The 24,361-nt window shown below is 33.8% G+C and overlaps 1 protein-coding gene across 1 annotated transcript; it reads left to right on the top strand.

The window, feature by feature from the left end:
* The first annotated feature begins 5,209 nt into the window (after positions 1 to 5,209).
* LOC141675151 (BON1-associated protein 2-like) lies at positions 5,210 to 6,093 on the top strand. The gene has a single exon (XM_074481869.1). The coding sequence runs from the start codon at positions 5,312 to 5,314 to the stop codon at positions 5,873 to 5,875; it is 564 nt and encodes a 187-aa protein (XP_074337970.1). The 5' UTR covers positions 5,210 to 5,311; the 3' UTR covers positions 5,876 to 6,093.
* The last annotated feature ends 18,268 nt before the right edge of the window (positions 6,094 to 24,361 follow it).

The following is a 24,361-nucleotide window of genomic DNA, read 5'->3' as shown; positions in this document are numbered from 1 at the left end:
AAATTCTTCAAAAATTATGAAACTCATATTTATTTAAGTTTGGAATATTCTGAGAATTTTAAAATTATTTTGGAAATTTTCAGGATTACTTTCACCCGCACGTTGTTTCGGTTATTTGTTAAAAGCAGATATAAAGTGCGTTTTAGAAATTATTTTAAAATTTTGAAACTTTCGTTTTCATCTACTTCGGAATATTTATAACATTTTAAGACTATTTTTCGAAATTCTCTGGATTTGTTTTAAGTGCAGCTCGAATCGTGAATCGTTAAATGCGGGTATATTACGCTATTCGGTAAATGCTTTAAAAATTATGAAAATTTTATTTTACTAGTTTTTAATTAATCCGAAAATTTTAAAAATTATTTTTATAATCATTTGGGGTATTTTTATCCGCAACTTGGATCGTTAAATTTCAAATGACGAGCCAGGAGTGAGCTTCAAAAAGGCTGTACAAATTTCTTTTTCTGCTACGTGGCAAGTAAACCAGAGGTGTGGCGATTTGTTGGGCACGTGGCCAAGCTGCATTGGTGTAAAATAAGAAAAAAAATATATAAGTAATAAAATATAATACACAAACCCCCTCATCTCTCTCTCTCTGTCACAAATTCTCTCTCTGCAACCTCTCCCTTCGATTTTCTCTTCTTTTGCTCCGGTTATTCTCCCTTGTTTTCCGTCTGTGGCTTCCCTGGGAGTCATTGTATTGCTGTTTGTTTTCTTTTCCGGCCGCTGCCTGGTTATTTTCCGATCCCCTGTTCTGTTTCCGGCTAGTTCGGTGATTTCTCCGATCCATTTCTGTTGTTGGTGTATGTATATGCTCTTGTATGTGTGCGTTATGCTCGACGGTATCTGTATGTCGATTTGTTTCCGGTTGCCACCGGATTTTTCGGTGAGGCGACCCCTCCTCTTTTACAGCAGCGCGTAGGCGCGTGATTCTGTGGTGTTGGTGTTGTTATTTTGGTTCTATTGTTCCTGATGTTATTTTTTTCTATTTTAATAATTTTATGCAGGATTTATTTGACTAAAGTTTCGTGAAATAAATGATTTTTGCGTGCGGGAAATTAGTTGTATCGGCGCAATTTGTTTGGAAACCCGTATTAAATCGGGCACCAATAAATTGTATTGCCGTCGACGATGAGCCTTGGCGAGTCGACGGTGGACCGTGATGATTGATATCTGAGTCTTAATATTTTTAATAAATAAAATTCGGGTTGTGTTTTATTCTGGATCGAATCAATTAATTAGTGAATGTTGAAGCGAGATGGTTGAGTTAGTTGTGAATATTAAATTGTATCAGTGATTGGGAATTTTAGAATGGGGTGGTGAATTATTGTAGCTTTGTTGTTGTGAACTTTGTGGTTTGACGTCGATTGATGTTTCGACAGGTAGTCCGATAAACAAAGGAGACGCTGCCCGATTTTCGGGAAATCGAACTACGAAAATACGGGAACGTACCCGGGGATTCTCGGGACGTCGAACGAGTATAAGTATATACATAAACATAAGTTTTATATAAAACCTGAATTGTACATTGTAGTGGAACGTTTTTCCAAAACAAATAACCCTAATTTCATACGATAACAAGTATACGTATTTTCTGAAAACGAACACCGAATCGATTTTCGAGAACGTGAGCCCTAACTGATGCCTGTATTGCAATACTGTATGTGTTACGAGTCGGATTTAAATATCGTTGGGTAAGAATTAATATCGAGGATATGTCAAGTATACATGGACGTCTAACATAGGGTATTTCGACCCTGTAGGTTATAGTCGGGCACCTGAAAGTGGACGATGGACTAAAAATAACCTAGTGATCAGTCGACGAGCTCAGTAGAGTTTCAACAGAAAAACCTGAGTGTCGAAGTCGAATTCAATGGGATCTAGTGGTTGAACATTAGAGCCTGAGCAGCAAAGTCGGCTCAGAGTTGATCAGTGATAGTTGTAAAGCCTTGTAAGGCAAGTATTCCTGAACTTTTCTTCAAGATATATTACCAATGTTTTCGAACTGTTTCGTAACATGTCGCTAATTATCAAAATAATTCCTGTTTTATACTACAAGTGCTTTAAACTATTAAACCTTGAACCTTGATTCTTTCTTGATCTTGAGCCGTAAGCCATATTCTTTGGAAACCATCCTTTGTTGATCCTCAGATATCAAACCACACCAACATGATACTACTTCCCAAAGGTATAACTACCAAACACCAAACACTGAAATAAAATTGTTTGAAAACACAGAAACTTTTATACTGCAACCATTCTTTATAACATCAAAGAACTATACTTTGAAAAATCATTTCTGACCTAATACCAGATGCTGGTACAAATTGAAAACCATTTCTTATACATACCCTGAAATCCCCTTGAGATATCCATAAGCCTCCTTATGCTTTTATTCAAGTATTTAACTATCGTTGATTATGAACTTGTTTTATTGAATTATATCATTTATCATATTGAACTGCTTTAGGATTGGATAGTTTTTATATATGTGGACCGGATTCGTGGTCAGACCATACCAATGGTCAATTTAGGCCAATGTGTGCCTTGGATCCAGTAATTAGAGCAGTGTTGTGTGCTTGCTCGGGGTTAGTGCGTGACTGATCAGCAGCCTAACCTTGATTTTTAAAACTTAAAATGAATATCCAATTCTAATGATTAGTTAAAAAGAAACTTGATTCCTTTGAATCATCTCATTTAATCATTGTTTAACCTCAGTTATCACTATTATGACTTGCTGAGCTAGTTAACTCACCCTTGCGATTCTTTTATATATTTTACAGTTGAAAAGAATATGGATGATAGTGAAGTTCCTCAGTCCAAAGTGCGGGCTAAGGTTCCAGTCGAGTTGGATCGAGCTAGCAGAAGTTTCACGCGGTAAAGAGATAGTTAGATTGTAAGAATGATTTTAATATCAATTGTAAGTTAAATTAGTTGGGATTTGGTAAGATGTAATAATTAAAGTTGTGGCGTGTTCTCATACTTTAACCTGTTGCGATCCGTGGTTATGTGAAACAGGGTCATTACAATTAATATTTTATGTACAGGTTTATATATTGTGAATGTGTTGTGGACCCCAAACTTCTGACCCGGGTTTGGAAGGCGCCACATTTACGACACTTTAAAATGATAGATCGTGTTGCGTTTTTAGTTCATGACAGAAAGACAATACTTGTACACGGGTTAACATGCAATAAGAGTATCGTGCCAGCGGGTTGACATGCAATTAGAGTGTTGTACCATAAACTTTTAAATATTAAAACAATAATTAATTAATAAAAAGGTGTTATGAGTGCATGGGATTATGTATAATAGCACGTCAGTGGACCCTTTCTATTATATATATATATATAAATTGTTTGTGTGGTCATTAATCAACGCAATATAAACTTATGCGTGTATGAAAATGGCTGTTTGGTATGTATTTCTTGTATAGTATAAACATAGAATTTGTGTAAATGTTAATTAAACATGTGTTTGCAGTTTTTTTAAATAAAAATATATGGGGATAAAAAATGTCGCACACTGTTACATTTCTCAAAACATCTCTTTAAGTGCATTTATTTTTTCAATATATGTTGTGTGAGACCTTATTTAATAAAATTGTGATATAGAATACTAACACCTTTATTTCACTGACTTCTTAATTATTTGTTTGAGAATGCTATCATTTCAACAACTAGACATTTAACTCTAAAACTATTTTTCCTTAAAAGTTTTTTTTATACTCCCTTCGTCCCTCTTATTTCTTTACATTTCGGAAATAATGTCCGACACGCATTTTAAGGTGCATATAAATTATTATTTCGTAACTTATTTTTACAATTTTTTTGTAAATAACAATTGAATGGTTAAATTTTTATTCAGAAAAAAGAAAATTATAAAAATAAGTTATGAAACTACACATTATACGTCTTTTAAAATGCGTGTCAGAAACTCTCCCTGGAATGTAAAGAATTGAGAGGGACGGAGGGAGTGTATATCATCGTCGTGATCTATAAGTAAGAATATATGATGTTGTATTGGTAACATATAATATATTTTCATTTGAATAGTTAGACATTATATATATAATCTTATATCATATACATACCAATAATTGTTGTCTTGTATTGGTGATTTTAATCGAAGAGTACTTAACAAAATTATCGTATCAATATTGAATAAATACTTATTATATATTTTATTTTTCCTATAAGAGTATACATGATTATTGGATATTATAAATTTGTTTTATTTTTTTCTTATAATTGTATACATGATCATTTTGGTTTTATAAATCATTTCTTATATGTAATATCGTAAATTTTAATGTAGCATCTACTTTAAAAAGTATAACATCATTAACTAAATACAAGTTATGTGTTAATTTTTCTATTCTTTTCGTAAAATTAAAGAGATTAGAGGATATTTATTCTTTTCGTAAAATTAAAGAGATTAGAGGATATTTAATTAATTTTGGTAAATAATTAATTTTTTTATTAAATAACTACGTAATTTGTGATGATCATTGTAACTTAATAACTAACTTTTCATGTAGTCATGATAAATATAAAATTTCTGAACTTGAAATTTCCTTTCTCAATTAAAAATATAAACAAATCAAATAACTAACTCATTTTGAATAAGTAATTTTAAATTTACATATTTGGGTTGCACCCAAAACAAACGAGGCCTGATAATTAAATCTATGCAGGTGGACTGGTAACGTGAGGCATGTTCTAGAGTTAAGGACTGGTAACGGATGGTATGTTCCGGAAGTCAAATCGGGTTACCGGCTAAAAACGCATCTCTCAACAATACCACACGAATACGGTTTTTCAAGTATAAATGTTAGAAAAGATGGTTATTCTGATAAATAAATACGTTTCACTTTACTTGAATATGGTGTTTAAGTATTGCTTTTTAAAAGAATAATACATCATAAAAAATGTACTTCAGCTCTGATGCATTTTTCTCAAGTGCCATAGAGTTCATATCATCTTCATAATTTAATAATCTCGATAAAGTAATAAAATTTAACGATCCCAACTTTATTAATTTATAAGAGTACTGTATTTCTCTATTAATGCTAGGAATAAAGAAATTAGCATAAAATATATTTATCAAAGTTTTTTTTTAAAACCGTACTTCTTTGTTTTCAAAAAAGAATCCCAAAATATTTATCAAAAAACACAAAAAGAACATTTGGGATTTTTAAAGCCTGATTTAACACAAAATTTGATATTTCCTCAAACAATTTTTGTCTAAGAAAACATAATTGACATATATATAGAGGTCCTCCCCTCCAACTAAGCTGTACCCAACAAAAATGAGTCAACCCATAACTCTCCGGCGAAACTCTCCGGCAAAACAACAGCTAAGGGAGATAGAAGTTCTAATTATCTCAGCCGAAGGCCTCAAAAATGTTAAGCATGTCACCAAAATGCGTACCTACGCTGTCGTCTACGTGGACCAAAATGTCCACGTCGCAAAAACCGACGTGGACAATCACGGCGGCGTCAACCCCACGTGGAACCAAGTCGTGAAAGTCAAGTTCCCCGAGGGCTTGCCGGAGAATGACGTCATGGCTGCATTAAATGTAGACATATACGCACATGGTCATGTCAGAGAGAAGCCGGTGGGGAGTGCACGTGTGTTGTTGTGTGATGTTTTGAAAGGCGGCGATGCGACGGAGCCGGTTGATAATCCGATACAATGTATTGCTTTGCAGGTTTGGAGGCCATCTGGTAGGCCCCATGGAGTGATGAACTTGTGGGTCCCACCTACAGGAAGGTTCTTGATACGACGGGAGTCTTTGTCATTTAGTGTGAAGGAGCAGGAGGATGGGGAGGAGACGGCAGTGCGGGGCGGTGGAGATGGGTCGGAGGTTTAGTGTATGTGCATGCGTGACATCTGGCGTACAGTGTATTAGTTTGAGACAGCTAAGTATGCAAGCGTTTGTGCACTTGTAACGCAGAAAAACGCATGTTTAATTGTTTTATTATCTTTTGAGCCATCGTGAGTTATATATGGTAAAGCTGTTAAATGGATATTTAGTATGAGGTCGCAATTCATTTGTTTCGTATACTTTCGTATAATGTATTTTCGTGTCTTGGATATCTAATTCAAATTTGAACTGTTAAGGATTTGTTTCATTTCTTGGTCGTGTATCTTGGTCGTGTATCTTTATTTTGTATACGTTTCATGTTGTGTTTCGTGTATGTTAAAAGAAATTGATGATATCGGCATATAAATTATTAGAATTTATTTATCAGTATTTGATAACAATATTTTGCAGATGTGACGTCATCATGCTGATCAGTATTTGACATTAGCATTTGGTCACTTCAGCGGAAAGTCAAGAGATATCGAAAAAAGGAAAGGATTTGGAGAATACATGTCGGTATAGGACTTTACTTCTTGTAGCAATCAATACATGAATATATTTTAGGATTCCTTATTGTAATAGAATAAGATTCCTTATTGATTGTGTAACTGTACAGTATATAAGCACATATTAGGTTTACACTTTAGGGGTCACAAATTGATATATCTCTTATGTAACATCGCAAATCTCAATAAAATATGTTCATCCTTTGATAGAGTAGTTTTGTAATCAGTTTTACCAGTCAATACAAAACTGTTTCATTTTGTTGAGTGCTTAATTCAATTTATTTGCATAAACTGTATTCACCCCCTCTACAGTTATATTAAAGACCTAACAATTGGTATGAGAGTTTGTTGTTGATATACAAACAGTTTAAGATCCAAAATCAATTTATAATGGCAGACAAAGAACCTCGACAAAATCCTCCACCACCAGCCAATCAACCTATCAATCACAATATGAGCAGATATGAGGCTATCAAGGTTCCAATTTTGAAGATTCATGAATATTCAATTCAGAAGGTGAAAATGGCCATGTGTCTGGAAGCAACAAATCCTGAATATCTGAACATGATTTATAATGGTCTTCATAGGCCAATGAAACTAGTTGTTGCTGTTCCAGGACAAGAAGAAAAGATGATTGATAAAGATAAGAAGGACTAATCTCCTGAGGATCTTTCATCTATTATGAAAGATGCAAAAGTAAAACATATTTTGCATAGTAGTCTTTATAGTGTCATGTCCAATAGAGTTATTGGATGCAAAACTGCCAAAGAAATATGGGACACTTTGGAGGTAAAGTATCAAGAAAAATATAAGAACCGTACTTACTCAGGAGTATGAACACTTTGACTCAAAAGCTGATGAGTCCTTGATTGAAATCTATGACAGGTTTCAAAAGCTGATGAATGACTTGTCATTGGTAGATAAAGAATATGATCCAGAAGACTCTAACTTGAATTTTCTTCTTGTACTCCCTGAAAAGTAGGACTTGAAGGTCACATTTATAAGGGATAATTATGATCTTGATGATACATCTCTAGATGAGTTTTATGGCATGCCGAAGACTCATGAACTGGAGATAGAGCAAATAAGAAAGAGGAAATGACCAAAAGCAAGACAGGTTGCACTGAAGGTTGAAAAGAATCCAAGGGAAAAATTTAGGAGAAAAAGTCACTCCAAAGGCAAAGTCATGATTGCAATATCTGATACCGAGTTATCAAACTCTCATAATGACTCAAACTCTGAAAGTGAATCAGACTTTGAGGATGATCATGATAAAAATGAAGATATTGAGCAAATGGCTGCTCTTTTGGTTAAAAGCTTCAAGAAGATGGCCTATAAGAACTTCAAGAACAAGAAGTTTTCCAGAAAAGGGTCAAGTTCCTCAAATTCTAATAGGAGGAACTACAGAAAAAACTCTGATGATAAGGAGTAAAAAATTGGACAATATGACAAGTCAAAGGAGAAGTGTTACAACTGTGATGGAGTAGGATACTTTACAGCTGACCGCAGGAAGCCAAGGGCTGAGAAGAAACAATCTTTAATCACCACTAAGAAGAACTTGGATGACACATCAGAATTAGATGATGGTGTTAACTATGCTCTTATGGAAAATGCTGATATTGATGCTGACATTGCTGAATTAAAGGTACCTCAAACAATACTTGCTTTTGATACCAATGATATTTGTGAATTAAGGTTGTTTTTTAAATATCTACATGTTAGTTATAGGGATCAAACTCTTGAAAATGCTAGGATTAAGAGTGAAAACCTTGAGCTTAATAAAAGGAATGATTACCTAGAATCTGAGTTGATTTTTATGCTATAAACTCAAAAGGAAAGAGAAGATACTTTGTATATTAAAGAAAAACTGTTAGAAAGTATAACGCTCCCTAATCCGCGGTCAGGAATCTGGGTCGTCACGCTATCCTTCAATCATGTTTAACCTGTATTGATTTAAAAATCCAACAGACCCCAATCTCATGCACACACATACACACAAGTTATAGCCTTAGAAACGATTTACACAATGTAATCTTCCTTTATTACAACTCGAATGTAATTTATAGGATCTTAAACAATTATTCGTAACCTCTACATGAAGTCACAATAATTACTACTAACACCTTATACCTATCTGGACACTCTGGTCCACCTGACACGAAGCTGCAAGGGTTTCTCCCCACGACTGCAAGCGACTAAGTCCCACATCGGCATACTTCTTATCTGTTATGTTGTAACATGTAAAAGAAAGCAAGAGTGGGCAATGTTGCTCAACCATAATGTACAAAACAGTTAGAAAATAACTGTTAAAATAATACTCCGTAGTATAATAGGATGATTTGAAAACTTGGTGATATACACCTTTTTCTCTTTAAATCAAATCAGATATCTTATAAATATATATATATATATATATATATCAAAATATCTTTACAAAGCTCTCGATAGTATTATGTACTCAGGAGAATCAATCTCTTGGTGTTATACACCTCTTTTCAAAATAATATTTTCGATTGACTTATTAGTCTGCAAATACCTTAATAGTAAACCCAGCAGCTAAGCTTGGGCTACGGTATTGCATCTCAATTCCAATTGGAAGAATAGGACATTCACTAGAGCCACCGTATACGATGATCAGTAGTAATACAGAAATTTGTAACCTGTTCTACTAGTAGAAGGATGACACCTTCGTATCCCAGTTATCACCCTTGCCGCATTCGAGCTATGTGTCCCATTTTGGGTATGCACACACTTCACAAGTTCCTGAGTACACAGAGTACCTTCACCTGCGGTACCTTTGGTAGTCTCCCTAGTACTCATCGTACTAGAGTCTACCCCTCCAAGTCCTTTGAAGAATCCTATCATATCTCGAGAACTCGAACCATATCGAAGTTCCTGAGCGTTTTGCTTGTTGATAGAAACAACTCATCTCATATGTATATATATGTACTTCCGAGAATTTTTGAAGGAAGTACTAAGGTAATGTGAGTTGACCTTTGTCAATAGATAAATAGGTAAGGCGGAGTTTCTTTTGAAACTATATTCAAAATATTTAAAATACACCGAGATAATATTTTCAACGATCTGAAATAATTAGAATGATTTTCTAAATCTTCAGAAGATATTTTTCAAAATAGGTTTTATGAATTTTAAATCATATTACATCATTGAATAAATATTGAATAATTATTATTTAATTATTAATTAATTAAACCTCGAATAATTATATTTTAAAAGAATATTTGAATTAATATTCCTCAACTAATTTATGTTTAAATAATTAAAGTAATTTTTAATAGATATAAGTAATCGAGTTTGAAATAAATAATTGTTGGAGTATAATTCTCCTATTTAACAATGAATATACAAAATAATATTCATTGTTCAAGTTGTTAAATATAGTTGAGGGAATAAGATCTTTGGAAATCGTTTTAAATAAATTCGAGGTATTCAATACTTCGCAAATGGACATCGAGTCCCTTGGAATAAAATAAATACGGACATTACTTGTCCAAAACATCTCTGGAATACTTCCAGGTTTTTAAATAATACATATCGACCGACTCTCGGTCTACAATATATATGCCATGCTACTCTCTAGCGTTAACATTTATCAAATATTAACACCTTCGAAATGCTTCCGGGTTTTTATAAACTTACACCGACCGACTCCCGGACTAAATATATATTTCCAATCCGGTATTATTACTGTACCAAAATCATCATATCTTATGATTCAATATATAACAATTTATAAAACACCGTAAAACATTCATCATGCATATATCGCAGTTAAAAGCAATCACAACAGTTCTAAAAAGGTATGGTTTGAAAACTTGCCTGAAGTCCAAGATACGTTTTTCGACTCCCTCTCATTCCGGGTTTTTTAATCAAAAATTTTATAATCTTAATCATCATTCCTAATCCCATCACCGACTTATATTTCTAATAAGTACAATACTTCATATTTTTCAATATTCGACCAACTCGAAATAAGTATCAATCCTTGGTCGAAACGGACAATCAAAGTGGTCTTCTAGAGTTGACTTTAATGAATGTTACTATTACGCGACTCGCACTCTAACATTTTTAATAAATTGAAAAATTAATATTTTAATACGAAACCATCTCGAGGAGCTTCTTGAGTGCTTTTAATAGTTATCATAAAAGTTTAATTATGATAAAATTAATTTAAATAGGTGAAAAGCATTTTTAAAAGTCCGGTTAACTACGAAGTTTTACTATTCAAACCGCTTTCACTAAAATGTTGATTTCTCTCAAACCGTTAACTCAATTGACGCACCGTTTTCGCGTGCGCGATCTAGAAAAAATTTAGAACATATTATTTGAAAATGGTTTTCTGGTAACAGGGGTGAAAATCCTGAAAAGGCAGTTTAATGGCAGTGGGTTGAGTTTGGTGTTCTTACTCCGCACGACCTCGGCTCCGACATTTTTATAAAATTGAAATATTAATATTTTTACTGGAAATTTTTATGGTAATTAATAAAATCTATTTCTTACACTCTTTAAAAATTTCATGATTTTTGAATATTCTTAAGTTGATCATTTTTATTTACAAAATTCGTGATTTGTAGCAGTTTTTGTCTCGTAAATTATTTTTACCAAAATGGTCATAACTTTTGATTCGTAAATTGAAATAAAGTGATTTAAGCGCCTAAACTATACTCATAACATTTACTATTATAACCAAGTCTTATTATTCAAGAATATACAGTTTATACATTCTGTATTTCTGTATAAAACTTATGGTTACGATTCTCTCGTTTTAACGATGTTACACTCGCGACTCAGGTTTCGTTTTTGCTCTAATTCATTAATCAAACATCATCAATCACCATACCATCATTTTAAAACTTACTCATCTCAAGAAAAGCATATTCTTTAGGCCACAACATCAACCTTAATAACTAACTCTAATCAACAAGAAAATCAACAAGAAAATAACAAATCAACCACAAAAGCTAGGTTTACAACTATGATCTTTAATCTTTTTGAAAATTAAAACTAAAACAAAGTTTGGGTAAGGATTTATACCTTTATTGAAATCTTGGAATATGTTCTTCTTGATGGTTGAACCTTGGGAGGGCTTGGTTGTGCTTAAGGATCCTGAATCATGCCATGAAAATCAAGAAAATAAAAAAAGATTTTCAGAGTTACTATTCATCACCAACTTTGAGCAAGGATTTGACTATTCTATAAAATCCAATGGCTATGAAATTTTGAAAGTACTTTTTAAATGATATGAGGAAGATTTGGTTAATATTTGGTGATTTTTGAATGAGTAGAACATGAGATTTGAATTTTTCTTTCCTTGGTGTTTTTGAAAATCAGCATGATATTTTTCTTGAAGAGAGAGAGAATTTTCTTGGCTTCTTGGATACTTCTTATGACAATAATGATATATGATCTTGTATATATCTTTTAGTACAAGGAAATATATCACAATCTTGCTAGGCTTCCTATTTTCCAAGCTATAAACCAGCTTAAGTACCTTGGTTACTATTCCACTACTATTAACTAGTTAGGTCATCATGTTTTATTAGATAGGCTACTATTCTTGATAGGTTAGCCCACTATTTGGTTATTAACCATGTTTAGTTTCTTACCCTAGTTTTCTTGTATGATTAGTTTGGCTTGATATGTTTATTTATTCGCTTACGCGTTCGCTCGGTCACTTATTCGTTTTCGTAATAAATCTTCGTAAACGGTTCGCGGGGTAAATCCTTTCTTATACGTCCTTTACGTTTTGAAGTCTCGTACTTGGGTTTGAATTTTTAGAATTTTAGATTTGTAATTGTATCGTGATCCTCGTATTCCTTGACGGTTCGTAGATACGATCGTTTTTCAAAGTTCATTTTCTTCGAAAACTAATAGTGTTTACATACACTTATTTGGTACGTATAATCACAATATCAACTCGGAATCTTAAATTAAAAACTCGTATATGGTGTGGTCGCAAAAGTTTTTATTAAATCGCAAGGTTACTATTTATAAGGGTCTTTTACCGATGTAAAAAATTCGGGTTTTTATAGTCTTCCCCCTTAAAAGGATCCCGTCCCGGAATCAGTTTAGAAACAGGTGGGGATACGGTTCACTCATGAAAACCTCGAGTTCTCACGTTGACTTCGCAGTATTTGATCTCTTCATAAAATTTCCACTCGCCCGTCAAATATATTTCAGAGTACTCATTCTTTTAGACCTATGATCTCTACACATTGCTCCACATACGCTAAGTCTGGCTGCAACTTTATTGGCTCATTTTCAGTCATATGTTTGGCATTGACGGTTAAATTTCCTAACATTGATTCATGGTACTCATTATAAACTTGGCGACCGTTCGACGATGGTGCTAATTTATAAGACAACTTTCTTAATCCTTTAAGGATTTCAACTGGTCCAATAAACCTTGGGTTCAATATTTCTTTACCTTTCAAATCTCATCACTCCCTCCCCGGGAGGCACTTACAACAATACTTGGTCTGTTACATCGTACTCTCTGTCCTTATAGTTCTGGTCCGCATATCTCTAATGCCCATCCTAGACTGCCATTATACGGGTTCTGATAAGTTCTAGGAATTTCTTTGGTCTTTTGACTCAACTATGGTCCAAGTATACTCCGCCTATCAACTTCTTCCCAACCTAAGGGATAACGATTCTTTCTTCTGTACAAAGCTTTGTAGCCGTTCCAATGCCCACATGATAACTCGTTATTGTCGGTAATTCGATTAATGTCAACTGATCACTTCATTTTCCTTAGAAATCTATAATATAGATGATTAGCGCATCTTCTAGTGTTTGGAATGGTTCTTCAACTTATTGTTTTCCCTCCATTACTCTTATTAGTGCTAGAGTTTCGTTCCTTAATGTTTGCTCATTTCGGCGGATCATCTCTGTCAATTATTTTATGTAAGAAGTTCTCGTTGCATTTTTACAGGCTCGTCCCCTGTTACACACTTAGCGCCAGATTTAACATTTCTTCTGATAATAATATAAGGCACATCGTGGTCATGTTGCCATCTTGAAGGAAGCACCGTTTCAAACGCAATTGATTGATATATTTTAGAATCGTGGAACGCTCAGCTTCCTCTATCGGTCAGACTTCTTTAATCATTCCCCGTATAATATTTATATTACTATGATACCTTCCGGGTCGTATTCATTATTCTCGCTAGCGCCTTAGACGTATTCGCGTTTATTGGCAACTGCTACTAGTGGCCTTTAAAGGGCGTGTACGATCTTCTTTACCTTCAGTTAGCTCTACCCATAACATCCTTCATTCTTCCACGTTGTCCTTCGTAAGGGATATCAGGGGTTATTTTCCTCATGCTAGCGTCATAAGTATATCTGCATGAATTTTCCGTCAACGATAGGCGATTCTCCTAACTGTTCCGAATAAAAGGCAAGCCTCTAGATAGTTCTCTCGCCCTTCTTGTCGATTTGAGAACTCTGAGTCGTGCCTCTGTTCGTCCTTTTTCATAAAATACTTGCGAAATAACCCAGTTTTGAAATTAAATCTTGGGTCCTTGCATGGCGCAATTGTCACAGGGTCTCTCTATCACCAATTATCTCTTCTGCGTTCATAAAATTTTGTAGAGTGGACATCTATTGTTTGCATAATAAAATAAGCGGCCTTATTTAATCTATCACTCAAAATCCTCAAATGGCACGATGGCTTACTTAGTTCCTGATAACCCTCCTTCAAAATTTGTTATAATAAACTCTTACTCCCATTCAGGTCATTTACAAACCGTAATCACCAAAATTTTAATCCTCGTCATTCCGTTTTCATTTTCAACCACGTCAATGACATCCCTTTTTACATTCGGTCATGACTAGTATCCTCTTAAGTTTCTAGAAATCATTAATTCTTCCTGTTACGTAATAAAAGGTTCTCTTCACATAGTCTCAACTTCAAAATTCATTCATACGATCCTTCTCATCAGTTGTTCTGAAATTTGTTATATTTAATCTATCTTCTCCTACTTAAAATGTCAGCCACCATATTGGCCTTTCTTTGATGATAATATATTTTTCAATCATAATCCTTGATCAATTTGACCATAGCCTCTACCTCGTGTTCAGTGTAGGTATACACTTTGATATATAATTTTTTTTTCATATTTTCCTCATAAGTTAAACTCTTCGCCCCTTACAGTGCGAACCTTATCGCGACTATTCTAGATCATTATTATGTCACCTTATGTCCCGGTCCTTAATCCGCATAGACGTATAGTTATACTTCACACAAAATCCTATTTTTATCGTCGAGTATTGCTAACACGGGGTTGTTACTAATCTTACCTTCAATTTTTGAAAATCCTATTCCTCGAATTCATACATGCTTGGTTTTTCCCGAATTCATTAGTACATATCCCGATAATGTTTCATTAAAGCGTACCTTACTAATCACGTTGGTATCTCTATTATCGTTCTTTTATAACCATGTTAAAGATCCTTATGATAATAACTAAACATGGTTTTCCCTTTTTAAAACAACTTACCTATCACGATACTCTGATCGCACCATCATAGCACTGAGTTTTCAGTCTCATATTACAATAATCGATTATCAACTATACCTCTCTTTGTACGGAAGGTAATCAGCCCTGGAAGAATGAATTTCACAATATCGATGTAATTAGACAATCTTAACAAGATTTCAAAATCTAATATCTGAAGAAATAATGAGCTCTGAATAACAGAGTCACAATACTCAAAAGATTTATACTTGGAAGAAAAATACAACAAGGATTATCCTTCCATGTCCTTAGAATTTTATATTATGATATTATAGAGAATATCCCTTGAAAGCAATGATTGCTGAATAATAACATCATACGAATGATACTTGTAAGATTTTTCCATTAAAAGAATACTTTTATTTTCGAATAACGAAAGAAATTTCAAATAACATCCTCAACCAAAGGTTAACCATTGAGGTTTCAAAATGATGCTATTTTGAAAGAAGAAATTTTATTTAATGATTAAAAAATAAGGAAGTATATTGTTCTTCAATCACTTTATGATTTTAATTGGATATTCGTTATATATACGAAAGAATAGAACATTTTATGAACAAAAAAAACTGAATATGAATTCTCGTTTAAGTGGGTGACCTAGTTAGGTCTCAATTAAATTATTTTTTGAAAATTTCATCAATAATTAAATTTTGCATATATAATGTACTATGGAATAATAAAAATTTGATTGGAAGTGGAACTAGTAAAATAATAACTAGTCCATATCAAGCAATATTATCAACCGGCTAAGAATATGGCCAGCTCAATTGGTTTGGCCCATAGCAACTAGATAGGATGATTAGCTAGGCTTCCGTCGTATTAATTAAAATTTTGACTAGTTAGGACAATTAACTAGTCATTCATGAGAACATATGCAACTAAGCATATTTCAGTTTATTTGTAAAATAAATAATCTCAACATCGTAACCACTGAAGAAATTTGTGGCTACCCGGATGACGATTTTGAAATAAAGAGTTGTCAAATTTGGGCCGAGAAATACAATTATAACTCTGAATCGAGTGGTCTTGGCATTGGAACAGTCGATAGCCTCTTATAAAATATTTCTAGCGAATAAAATGTTACACTCAGAGGTGCCCTCCTTCACATACCTTATCAGATTCGCAAATAGAATTTAATTCAGAATACCAATGTCAAATTGATACCCTTACTATGATTTTAAAGTTCATTATACAATTTCATCCCGAATAGAAGAAAAGGATTCCCGATGCATCTATGGATATTAAATTATCCATATTTTTTAACAATTTGTTAAATATTTACAATATTGACTGAGAAGAGTAAGTATGAAAGAAGAATCAAATGAAGATTCTTATTATGAATATTCGTCAATGAATTGAGGAAAATTTATTAAATTTTTTTGGATAATTGAAATAAAGTATAAATAGCTCTGAACCGAACAAGAAGATCATAATCTATGAATGAAAGTTCATGGATCAACTAAAAGAATTGAACAAGTCCTGATGCGGAGAAAGACTATTCAAGTTGTTGGTCACATTAGAAGTTCAAAGTAGGGAACTAAAAGGATTTCCTGATATGACTTATCAGGGCAATACGAATGATCAACAGTTTGGAGGGAGTAGTGTGACGGTGAGTATATGCCAAAATAATTTATTAATTATCCTAACCCTCGTCATTATCCGCCAGAGGATTATCCCATCTCTTTGTTTTCGTAATTTCATGTTTCAACTACTGTCTCGGTTAGGTCCCGAATTATCGTCGAAGGGAGGTTGAATATGATAATCACTAAATTTAAAAATTCTTTCGAATCTTTAGCGGATATAGATTTAGTGCTCGGTTAGTGGTTTCGTGTTCTTGAGAGGAATATTGTTTGGAACGATAAAAACAAGGAATACAAGATATTCGGGGAAATATATATTCGTATATAAATCCTCGAGGGGTGTTTCTACACTCCGGTAAATAAATTAACCGGCTACAATCTAAGAACAACAAAGTTCCTAGCTACTACAAAGATTTACAAATCAAATCCTATACAATGATCTAGCTTTTGTTTGTACTAGGATTTAATTACCGGGTAACTATTATAATGCCCCTATGAATATACAAGAATTAAATCGGGCATTATAACGTTACTCCGGTGAGAAGTTAAACGGATATAGAATAAGCTTGAGCTTCTCTGTAAATCTTTGCTGCCATTTTCACTACTCTCTTGGGAGAGAAGATGAACAGAAATTAATCCAAAATGAATGGCTTCTTTCTTCTGCTGCAAAGTGTAGACTTTTATCCAATAAAATATATGGCTGAGGATTCTGTGGCGACAACAGGTACTTTAAGCTCTGTGGTGAATCCTTAACAAAACCTCTGTGGCGACAGGCTGATACAGGGAATTGATTTTCCTTGTTTATTTTGTAGCTTATGTGGCGACATGATGTGTGTGGCGACAACATAGTACATACTTTTGTACTTAACTTTTATAAACCAAAACTAACACCACTAACTCCTGTGTGGCGACAAAGGAGATACCACCCCTGGTTTCCTTTGTTTTATTTCTTTGATTTTGTTTTGTTTTCTTTTGTTTTTTTTCTTTTCTCTTTTTTTTTCTTTTATTTCTTTTTCTTTTTCTTTTTGTTTTCTTTTTCTCTTTTTTTTGTATCTTTTCTTTTTAAATTTAAATTGTAATTAAATTAATTTATAAAATACACTTAAATATAACTTATATAAATAAACTAATTTAGATTTATAAAATAAACTTATTTAAAGTTTATAAGATAAATCTTTTTATGTTTATTAAATAAATTATATTAAAGTCCATTAAATAATTTATTTAATTTAACAATTAAACTTTGAGCTTCGCCAGTCCCTTGAGCCGTTTAGCTGTATACCCCGCGCACCTCTCCTCGTACTTTAACATATTAATGTTTAATCCAAGTACGTTCCTCAACTTAACAATTCTTCTAAAAATAATACCCAGATTTCTTTCACAAGCTGTTGACGCCTAGTGCAGCTGGTCTGGTTCACAGACCACTAACCCCGATTCAGGTCTTCGTATTATGGCTTTGATTAAATTGTTAAGCTTGCAACAACTTTATTGCTTCGTACACTGACTGTCAATAAACAATTATAATTTCACTGGAATCCTTTATGGTACTCTAGACAACGTCTTCATTAACCTTTTTCTATACCATGTCTTCAATTTTTCAGATTCCTATACTTCGAACACTGTCTATCTTCAATCAATGCCAATACACTGAAATCTTTCGGTAGCACTTGTATACTGAATCTTCAACAATTCTGAAACCCTGAAACTCTTTAACCTTTGTTCTTTACTGAAGCATGATCATATTAATGAACTTCTTTCAGTGACCTATAGACAAACTTCATGCTTTCTTCTAATCTTCTGATTCTGTGTATTTTCCTTGTCTTCATTCTTCCTGATTTCTTGTGTAGACGTAGTATTATTAACCTGTCCTGTTCTAGTGTTGTTATCGTGTTGAGTTATCACATAACTATTCATACAGCTACGCAGTCTCACCAACAATCTCCCTCTATTTGATTGTTAAACCTAACAAATAAATTAAATAGAGAGGATAACTCAACTAACAACTATAAAAAGTAATGTAGAAGGACTTGTAAATTATGCTACTGGTTTTCTGGATCAAATACTGCATTTCTGGATTTCTTGAGTAACTGAAATGAAAGATGCTTGTTCTTCTAGCACTGAAGTGATCTTCAAGTAGTTTCATCTTCATTTCCTTGATTCTTCAAATCTCTTCCAGATAATACTTCTCCGTCTTGAAGTAATCATCAGCAGCTTCTTTTGTATAATCACATTTCCTGTTGAGAAGCGCATATCTCTCTTGCTTCTCCCCCTATGAGAATCTACTGCTTAAAGGAGATCACCTTCATTTATCACCTCTCCCGTACAATAGGATCCGCAGATAAAAAACAATGGTACTCCCCTGTGGGAAAACAGCTTATCCCCTTATAAAGAATAGTGATGAACCAAACCACTTCTTCTGATCGCTAGGAAATCACCTTGTGTTTACCACCTCTCCCGTATAATATGATCCGTAGTTACAAACAACAATGGCGTGGTGTAGTGTATGTGACGGCCTCAACCCCGGGGTCAGGAGTTGACGTCATCCACAACACAACAACCAACATAATATAATTCATTTCACTGATAAAACATAATCACGACCCCTCTTACCAAGATCTTTTCCAGGTATAAGTATGACTTAGGTTATAATTTACCACAAAACTAATTCATTACAACCACCTTGACAATACTACCTTAATACAGCAACTCAGTAGACCATTTTTGGTCTGACCCAACTACCTCAGAGGAGCCTGACACGGAAGGAATTGGAACTATGCCCTGATTACCACGGAAGAATCTCCTAGGCATCTGCAATACGTATATAAAACATTTTGCAAGGGTGAGCAATCAATTGCTCAGAAGTACCACTATATGAATAATAAGCAAAAACAATTTATGCTAAACATTTATAGGAACAGAAATCATAACTCGTTTATAAAACAAGTAAACATGTGAAAACTGATGAAACTGATGAAAACTGGATTATCAATAGCTAGCATGCTCTATAAAAAATTTCATTAATTGTGCTGTGTAAATACCAGAGTTCAATTTTAGCATGCTACTTTCATTTTCAAATCTTCCGTCCCATCGCAGGACCCATAAAACCATTTGTCCCATTACGGGGACCCAAAATCATTTGTTCCGTTATGGGAACCATAAAACTTGTCCCATCACAGGACCCATAAAACTTGTCCCATTACAGGACCTATAAAACTTGTTCCTCTCCAGGAACCTCAAAATCACTTGCTCAGATATAAAAGTATTGGATGATCCCTGGTGAGACAGCTGATCAGGCTATCTCCATAAGATAACTCTATCTTGGCTATCCTATGAAAACTTGTTCCGGAACTCAGAGACTAGCTAGGTCTCTGTCACGCTGGGCTGGTGGTTATAATAGGGTTCGCAACCACTTCGCCTCTTACGCTATCTTCCAGGCCGTTACGGGCCTCCTGCGCACACTCATCCAATTATCTGATCATTTTTATCCAGTTTTCCAAATCACTTACCTATCTCTTGTCAAAATAATTATATCACAACACATTTTCCAAAACATTTTCATTTTATTCAAAATTTAGAGATAGGCATTTTCAAAAGTTACTTTTCCCCCAAAACACAAGTTAACAAAATAATTTGAAACCCAGGGGATACGTAACTTAAATCGTTTCGTTCCAATTCATAAATTTAAATCAACAATTATTCATATATACTGAACCGTAAAAGATTTGTTCAGGGGTACTTGCCTTGCAGAGCTTTACAAATATTATTGATTGACCTTTAGCCGACTCGGACGGTAAAGCTTTATCGTCTAACTACTAGATTACCCTGGATTTGACTTCAACACTCAGGTCCTTCAATTGGAACCTTACTGCGCTCGTCGACAGTCCACTAGGCTATCTTTACACCAACGTCAACTCTTGGGCCTTCCGACTAGAACCTACAAGGTCGAAACACCCTAACTTAGACATTCGATTATGCTTGACATATCCTCCCTAACAATCTACCCAAACGTTAACAAAACCCGACTCGTAACATATTCAATATTATAATACACGTATCAATTAGGGTTCACGTCTTCGAAAGTCGGTTCGATGTTCGTTTTCAGAAAATACGTATACTCGTCATTGCACGAAGTTAGGGTTATTGGTTTTGGCAAAACATTTCATCACAACATACAATCAGGTTCCGCATAAAATATTTATATATATTTATGTATATTCGTTCGACGTCCCGATAATTGCCAGCTATGCTCCCGTATTTCTGAAGTTCGATTTCCCGGAAATCGGGTAGCACCTAATTTTAAAGTAACTAATCATTTTTGTTTCAAAAAAATAATTTTACGAACTAATTTAATATTTAAAATTTTTAAAGTTTTAGATATTTCGGGTCTCCATCGCGAACCTTCACCGATTAATTAATACGCAATTATCACATAATTTCATCACGAATAGGCTGTAAAATCAGAAATAATAAATAATAAAAAAACCACAGCAACACACGCATACACACACTGTTGACACCGGAAAATTATCGACCACAACCGGAAATAGGAGGCAGAATCGGAAAAACAGAGCAGAGCACACAGCAATACCCTCAACTGGGATACACACACACACCTGTGTGTATATGTTTACCACTAATCACGACTGAACCATAGCCAAATATCCGGAACAGAACAGATCACCGGAGAAATAGGAACCAGTGGCGGAGTCACCATAAAGAGAAGGAAAACGGCGGCGAATCAAGAGAAATAAGAGAGGGAGAGAGGGAGAGAGGGAACAGACGAGAGAGAGAGAGAGTAGAGATTGATTTGTACCCCCAAATCCATTTGTTTTTGTAATGATTCTTATGAGTTCAGTCGAAAAAAAATCAAGAAGCTGCCACGCAATTGTAAAAAAATCTGATACGTATTTTTTTTATATAAAAATTGGACACGTGTCATGATATCCCCGAGAAGTGAATTCTGACTCGTTCTTTCAATATAAATGAATCAAGGTGCACCTGGAAATTCATAAAAAATTCCCAAAATACTTTTAAAATTCTTAAAATAACTAAAAGTTAATAAAATACAAATTTTGTAATTAAATATGAATTTCTCAATTGCACAATATACTCGGATTTTACAATTTAGCGGATAAACGCACAGATAATTTTAATCTGAAAATTTTCCAAACTAATTTTAAAATTCTCAGAATAATATAAACTTAAATAAATATGAGTTTCATAATTTTTGAAGAATCCTGGAATTAAATACGGATTTTATAAATAATTACAATCTGAAAATCATTTATGGCTAAATAATTGGTGAAATATTAATTTCTCAATTTTAAAAACTCCTAAAAATAATTAATAAAATTATGAAGCCATAAAAATGATTTTAGAGAGAACCAGAGTATTTATGGAAATAAATCCTGAATAAAATCACCTTTGAATATAAAAGTGAAATAACACAGCTTCACAACGAATTATACAATTGATACTCGAACACCAACGATCACACATAATAAAATAATATCCAATTGACAGCACCCATACACATCTTTTAAATATTTACTTATTCAATAATTGCACATTTAAATAATAAAATTGTACGAGTCGTTATAGTGTACATGTGTTTTACCTTTTTCCTTATGCTTGCTATTTCCCCCCCCCCCCCTTAGTTGAGAAATCCTCCAAACTATTATATAAGCTTTTATCTCCCCCTTAGAGAAGGAATGTATGCTATTGTCTGAAGGATTTCTCATATTTGTCTTGGTTGAAAAGAAATAACAAGTCATAGTCTGATCAAACATGTCCCATTAAATGCTTCAAGAATGACTTCACTGTTGATCACCATGTTCACCAATCTTCCCAACTCCTAATACCTCCCAAATGTGAGATAACCAATTGTTACCAATTGTGAGCTCCCAAAAGTCCCAAAGTATTCTAATCCAATCTGTAAATGTTAGGTCCCTAAGAGTTAGGTTTCAATCATAAACAAATTTGAGACCCGAAGTATCAAGAACTATGTTTAGGGATAGGGAATGGGATATGGTGTTTCTCTTTCTTCCTCAATGTGAGTGTGTGATTCTGTTTCGTGTACCTCACAAGTGTTTCACTCTTCTCTCCACTCGTGTTTACACTCATTCTCACAAGTGTAACACTCCTCTCATAGCTCCAAAATCCAGCTGTACCTGCAAGGAAAATCACCTTAGCCATCCTTAAGGAGGTCACAAGTGGTGCAATGGGAGTTCACAAATCCCCATCCTTGTTAGACTCATCAGATAAATCTGAGTCATAATCTATAAGTTACTAGTTTCCCTTTTAGGGTTCCAGATTTGAAATCTGGGAAGGTAAATAATGATCCAAATAATTTAGCATAAAGATCAAAGTTCCATTCTAATGTCTGTGAAGACATTTTCTTGTGACTCATCAGGTAATATCTGAATCATTGCCAACAAGTTGCCGATCTGCGCCTATTTCAGATCCACTATCCGCAGATGCATCCAGGTTTATTAGTCCTGGGGAGGTAGAAACTGACCATTGACATATGGCTATTGGATCAGTATCCTCTCCTAATACACCTGTAAAGGAAATTGGTCCATTAAAGAACCTTGAACAATCGAATCTGACCTTAAAATGGTCGAAACTCTTGTTTCCGTAAACTCTTCTTTTGTGTGTGAAACCTTTCCTTGTGCATCAAGAATTATTTATGTTTAAGGTGGTGACACTACATCAGATGCCTTGGCCGACAGACGAATTTCAATAGACGTACCCTGTTGAGAGGATGAATCTAGTAACTGTTTTGTGCCTTTTCAGCCATTACATCTTTTTGAGAAGATGTATGGGGGCTAGCAGTTGTCTTGGTTGAAATACTACTCATCTTTGTAGGAGACAGAGCTGTTGGGTTGACGTAAGAACCTTCCTTATGTGGTGCACTAAGGCACTTTCTCCCTCACGCTCATTCATACATCATTTTAGTGGTAAAAGAGTGTTGGCTGGTTTCGTTTCTGTGTTTGTCTTTATAGTCTGGAATAGAAGTTACGGGTTTTCAACCTCATGACTATCAAATAAAAGAATGCCATTGGAGGCTGAACCTGCATCACAGAACATATGGCAATATAGAGATAAAATGAATTTAAGATCTATAATGAATGAAAATTATGCATTTAATCTTTGAGAGAAATGATGTACAATAGTGATTTCAAAAAGATTTTAATGAAATAAGATATCACCAATGTAGAAAGAAGTTTGATTTTCTCCTAAAACTGTTCGAGTGCACAAGTCTGTTTTTATGCCTAAAAAGATATATGATTTGATAAGACATAGACGGATGACCTAGGATTATTAAGAAGAGAAAGAAAGATTTTGTCTTTCAACATGAATGAGTTTTTGTAAAAGCATTGATCACTTAGGGTAAAGTCTAAGCAATTCTCATTCATATCAAAAGCTCCATAATCTATCTTTATAAGATTATAATCAACAAAATTGTTTATTGATAAATAACCTTAATAAGACTGACTATGCTGCTGATTTCAAATTATAGTGAATCTTTCAGATATAGCAACTAATATAAATTCACTAGAACTCAAAATCTCATAATTATCTGTAACAAAATATTAACAATATATCATTGACTGATACTTGTTAAGTATTTTAGATACAAAGAATTATGTTGCATTCTATTTTAAATATTAAAATAAGATATTAATGAATTAAATACCAATTATCTATCAAAAAGACATCAGCATTCAATTTCATATATCATACAATTGTTAACTCCTAACAACTGTAATGTCTCAAACAATATTGATTCAATAAATAAAGCAACATTAACCAACATTGTCTTGTTTGCAATCTTAGAAAAATATTCTAAGTTTCGTATACTTT

The sequence above is a fragment of the Apium graveolens genome, chromosome 7 (assembly GCF_009905375.1).
Source record: "Apium graveolens cultivar Ventura chromosome 7, ASM990537v1, whole genome shotgun sequence".
NCBI lineage: Eukaryota > Viridiplantae > Streptophyta > Magnoliopsida > Apiales > Apiaceae > Apium > Apium graveolens.
Note: the sequence above shows the minus strand (reverse complement) of the source record. Positions and strands in the feature narration are given on the sequence as shown.

Coding starts and splice junctions, on each gene's coding strand:
- LOC141675151 (XM_074481869.1), top strand. CDS start 5,312: ATGAGTCAACCCATAACTCTCCGGCGAAACTCTCCGGCAAAACAACAG.